Source organism: Plectropomus leopardus, unplaced genomic scaffold (assembly GCF_008729295.1).
Source record: "Plectropomus leopardus isolate mb unplaced genomic scaffold, YSFRI_Pleo_2.0 unplaced_scaffold16299, whole genome shotgun sequence".
In the NCBI taxonomy this organism is placed as follows: Eukaryota; Metazoa; Chordata; class Actinopteri; order Perciformes; family Serranidae; genus Plectropomus; species Plectropomus leopardus.
This window is the reverse complement of record NW_024617498.1, coordinates 1,336-5,266: the sequence shown is the minus strand read 5'-3', so window position 1 is coordinate 5,266 and position 3,931 is coordinate 1,336. Positions and strand designations below refer to the sequence as shown.

Sequence of the window (3,931 nt, the reverse complement as noted above, 5' to 3'; positions counted from 1 at the left end):
CATTAGAAGAAGACATAAAATTAAATTAAAAATGGGAAAATGAATAGAGCTAGAGAAAAACTATATTTATAATGCGTTACAGAAATATTAAAACATTTTAAGCACTTTTTAAAAAACTAATTTTCAGGTATTTTCCTTGTACTTTTTACTATTACTTACTATTTTTCGGGTCATCTCCTCTTTTGTTGCCCATGGTTTTGAAAGAAATTGAACTAGTTTGGTCAGGTTTCAAAGGGTTAAATGGCCGCCAGCCATTAGCATTTTATATTAAAAGTAGGGTGTAATAAATCAGTACTTCACAGAATCTTTTGTCCTTGACAATAAAAAACATGCTAACAATTTTCCATCTCATTTTCTTAGAGAGGGACCACTCATTATTTCCTCCACACACCAAAGATGACAGCTCCATCAAACATTTCCCATGCAGCGCCACAGCAACCGCGTTTTTTGGTGTTGTTCGACTTTGATGAGACCATCATCAATGAGAGCAGCGATGACGCTGTGGTGCGCGCTCTACCAAGCCAACAGCTCCCTGACTGGCTGAGAAACAGCTACAGGGAGGGGCATTACAATGAGCACATGCAGAAGGTTTTGGCATACATGGCGGATCAGGGCGTGACTAAGGACTCCATCCATTCAGCGGTGGCAAAGATCCCGCCCACACCGGGACTCCTGAACCTCTTCCAGTGTCTGCAGAGCCACCAGCAGGACTTTGAGCTGGCGGTGGTCTCCGACGCCAACATGTACTTCATCGAGACATGGCTGGAGCGTGCTGGGCTGCGTCACCTTTTCCGGAAAATTTTCACAAACCCGGCCAGTTTTGATGCGACTGGCCGTCTTGTGCTGCTCCCTTTCCACTCCCACTCGTGCGCCCGTTGTCCTGACAACATGTGCAAGCAGGTGATTCTTCGGGAGTATCTGGCAAGCAGACAGAAGGAGCGTGGTGGTGCTCCCTTCCAGAGGGTATTCTATATTGGAGATGGGGCCAATGATATTTGTCCCTCTCTGGCTCTGGGGCCCCGGGACACAGCTTTCCCCAGGAGGGACTTCCCCATGCACAGGCTGCTGCTGGAGATGCAGCAGTCAAAGGCGGCCACGTTTAAAGCAAACATAGTTCCGTGGGTCAGCGGCGAGGACATAGTGGACTGCCTGAAGAAAATAATGGAGGAGAGATGAGTGTGTTTGTGTGTGTGTGTGTGAGAGAGGGGGAGGGGGTTTGGGGGGTCAAATATTGCAAAGGTGCACCAATCCCAGTCCTGGTGAGCAAGATATGCATGATTTTATCCCAGCCACACTTGGTACAAGCTATAAAACATCTATTTGAATCAACCTGCTTTTAAAGAAATACTTCATTTTGAAAATATACTTATTTGCCTTGTTATGTAAAGTTAGATAAAGACATGTTACCTGTTACCATAAGTAACAGGTAACATTTCATTTCTCATTTTTTAAAATCCGCACAAAAACAATTAAACAAAAAACTATTAACAGTTTTACAGGGAAGTCATATGTTGGGCACTTTCTTGGCTTGGAGCATTTGCAAGGTGATGAGTTGAGACTCCTGGAGCCACAGTCAGCTGAGAAATATTCTGGCACACATAAACCATTCATGTGGTGAAGGAATAATTGGAAAAAATAGTTCCCATCAGGGAAAATATATATGAAGAGGTTGAAACAACAGCTCGGAGAGTTGGTAAAAACTTTGGTACCACACTTTCACGTCATAAACACAGAAACATGGTGGACAAAATTAAATGCTTGGTTGATGATAAAAAACTTCCCGTTACTTTACGTATTGCATATTAATTCTTTTGCTTACATGAAATTTGGAATATGTTTTGCAGCTGTCCATGTAGAGCAACCTAGATTAGTTAGAAAAGGTTGTGTATTAACAGTCAGGAATGCACTGGTACAACAAGTCACATAATTTCAAGCTTCAAACTGTTTTAGTGTATTTGGATACCAACATGAATCTTCATTGGGATGTGAAAAACTCTGAGCAATAAAAAACAGCCCATCTCCTTTGTAGCATCCATGTAGTTTCCACATTACAACTTTAAAACTCACGAACAAACTGAAACCAGAGGAGCGACTTCCAAGTTCGGGATATGGGTTCATCCAAGGAGCTTGTGAATGCAACAGTAACCCTTGAAAAATGTTTAATTGTCATGTCCGTCAATCCATCCATTTCTATCTGGGGCTGCTCATCCCTCCCCCCAGCAACATATTACAGTTCCTCCCAGGGGATCCCAAGGTGTTCCCGGGCCAGATAAGATACATAGGCCCTGCTGCATGTTCTGGGTCTACCCCGGGGCCTCCTACCAGTTGGATGTGCCCATAATACCTCTAACAGGGAGGGCCAAAAAGGCATCCTGATCCGATGTGTGAATCACCTCAACTGGCCCGTTTCAATGTGGAGGAGCAGCAGCTCTACTCCAACTCCCTCCAAATGTCTGAGCGCCTCACTTTATCTCTAAGGCTAAACCCAGCCACCAGACGAGGAAGCTTTTTGGCTATTTGCATCTGAGATCTCATCCTAAAATCACTACCCAAAGCTCATGACCAAAAGTGAGGATGTAGATGCACCAGCAAATAGAGAGCTTTGCCTTCTGGCTCTGCTCCCTCTTCACCATGACAGTGTGGCCCAGAGGGGCAATTGCCCATTTTCCAATTGAGACCTATGGCCTCAGACTTATATTCTTATTCCAACCATTTGCTCACATTGGAAACCACTTCAGTCTGTGTTGGAGGTCACAGTCTGATTAAGCCAACAGAACCACATCATCTGCATAGAGCCGAGATTCAATTCTGAGATCCCCAAAGTTGTTTCCATTCTAAGCTTAGATAACTGGCTGCATATTGCTCGTACAGAGGGGAGTGTTATTGATCTTCTTATAAAACTCTGGGCAAGAGAGCGACTAAGTGCATTTCCCAAAATGTCAAACTATCTTTCAATGCAAGCGTGATATAAAAGCCTATTTCCATCGCAGTTAATAGGTTTTAAGTGTGTATGCAGTATTAGAGCTTGACTCCCAATTGAAAGCAAATAAATGAGCTCACTTGTGGAGATTATCATGACCAATAATGAAAAAAACAGTATTAATGATGCTCGAAGGTTTAGTTTTCAAGGTTGATCAAAATACTGAAGATTTTAACCAAAGTTGTGTGTGGTGTGCTAAATCCAATGCAGCTTATTCAACACACCATCTCCTTCAAAATGTATGTAATTTCCTTTACATTTGACTATCTCACTGTATCTGACGTTTTTGAGAAATCCTAGATGTGAAACTTTGTGTCACAGGTACTGTAAGACTTAAAATTATTCTGTTCTTCTTTTTTCAAACACTTAACTCTGCATTTAAGGCCTCGACGATGGACACATAAGTAGGATCAGGTGTTGTAGCACTACATGAGACAAAAGACCGCACATGTCGTGTCAGGCAGGGACAAGGACAGCATAGAGGGGATAAAGTGACAGAGACTCATGCACCGTACCTGTGCTCTCTCCACCGGTCATACTGATACCTAATCTAGGGCTTGATTATACAACGGTAATCTACACCAGCATGAGATCCAAAGGGAATGCTGTAGCCATACACCTGCACTTTGGCCCAACATTATACCTTGTGACTAAAACTATGAAGAAAGTGTAATGCGAAGCACTAATTGAAGATTCTGAATTGTATTCGTGTAGTTATTAGCTACTACTTACTGTACTTGTATCCTTTTAAAACACCTTGTGAAAATTATTATTAATAGAAGGTTTAGGTTGAGGAGGATTTATAGTCTCTAAAGCCTTCTTTATGTTTGAATGTATCCCAGTAAACTACAGTGTTGTGGTGATGGAGGTTTCAGCCTCTCGTATATTTTGCATAATTAACACAACGTGTAACCTCATTCTGCCTCACTAACTCCATGTAGGGGACTGGAA

At 42.4% G+C, this 3,931-nt stretch overlaps 1 protein-coding gene across 1 annotated transcript; it reads left to right on the top strand.

Annotated features, from left to right (window-relative positions):
* The first annotated feature begins 335 nt into the window (after positions 1-335).
* Positions 336-1,176, top strand: LOC121964601 (probable phosphatase phospho1). Its single transcript, XM_042514806.1, has one exon. It carries the CDS (start codon positions 397-399, stop codon positions 1,174-1,176), a length of 780 nt encoding a protein of 259 aa, XP_042370740.1. The 5' UTR covers positions 336-396.
* The last annotated feature ends 2,755 nt before the right edge of the window (positions 1,177-3,931 follow it).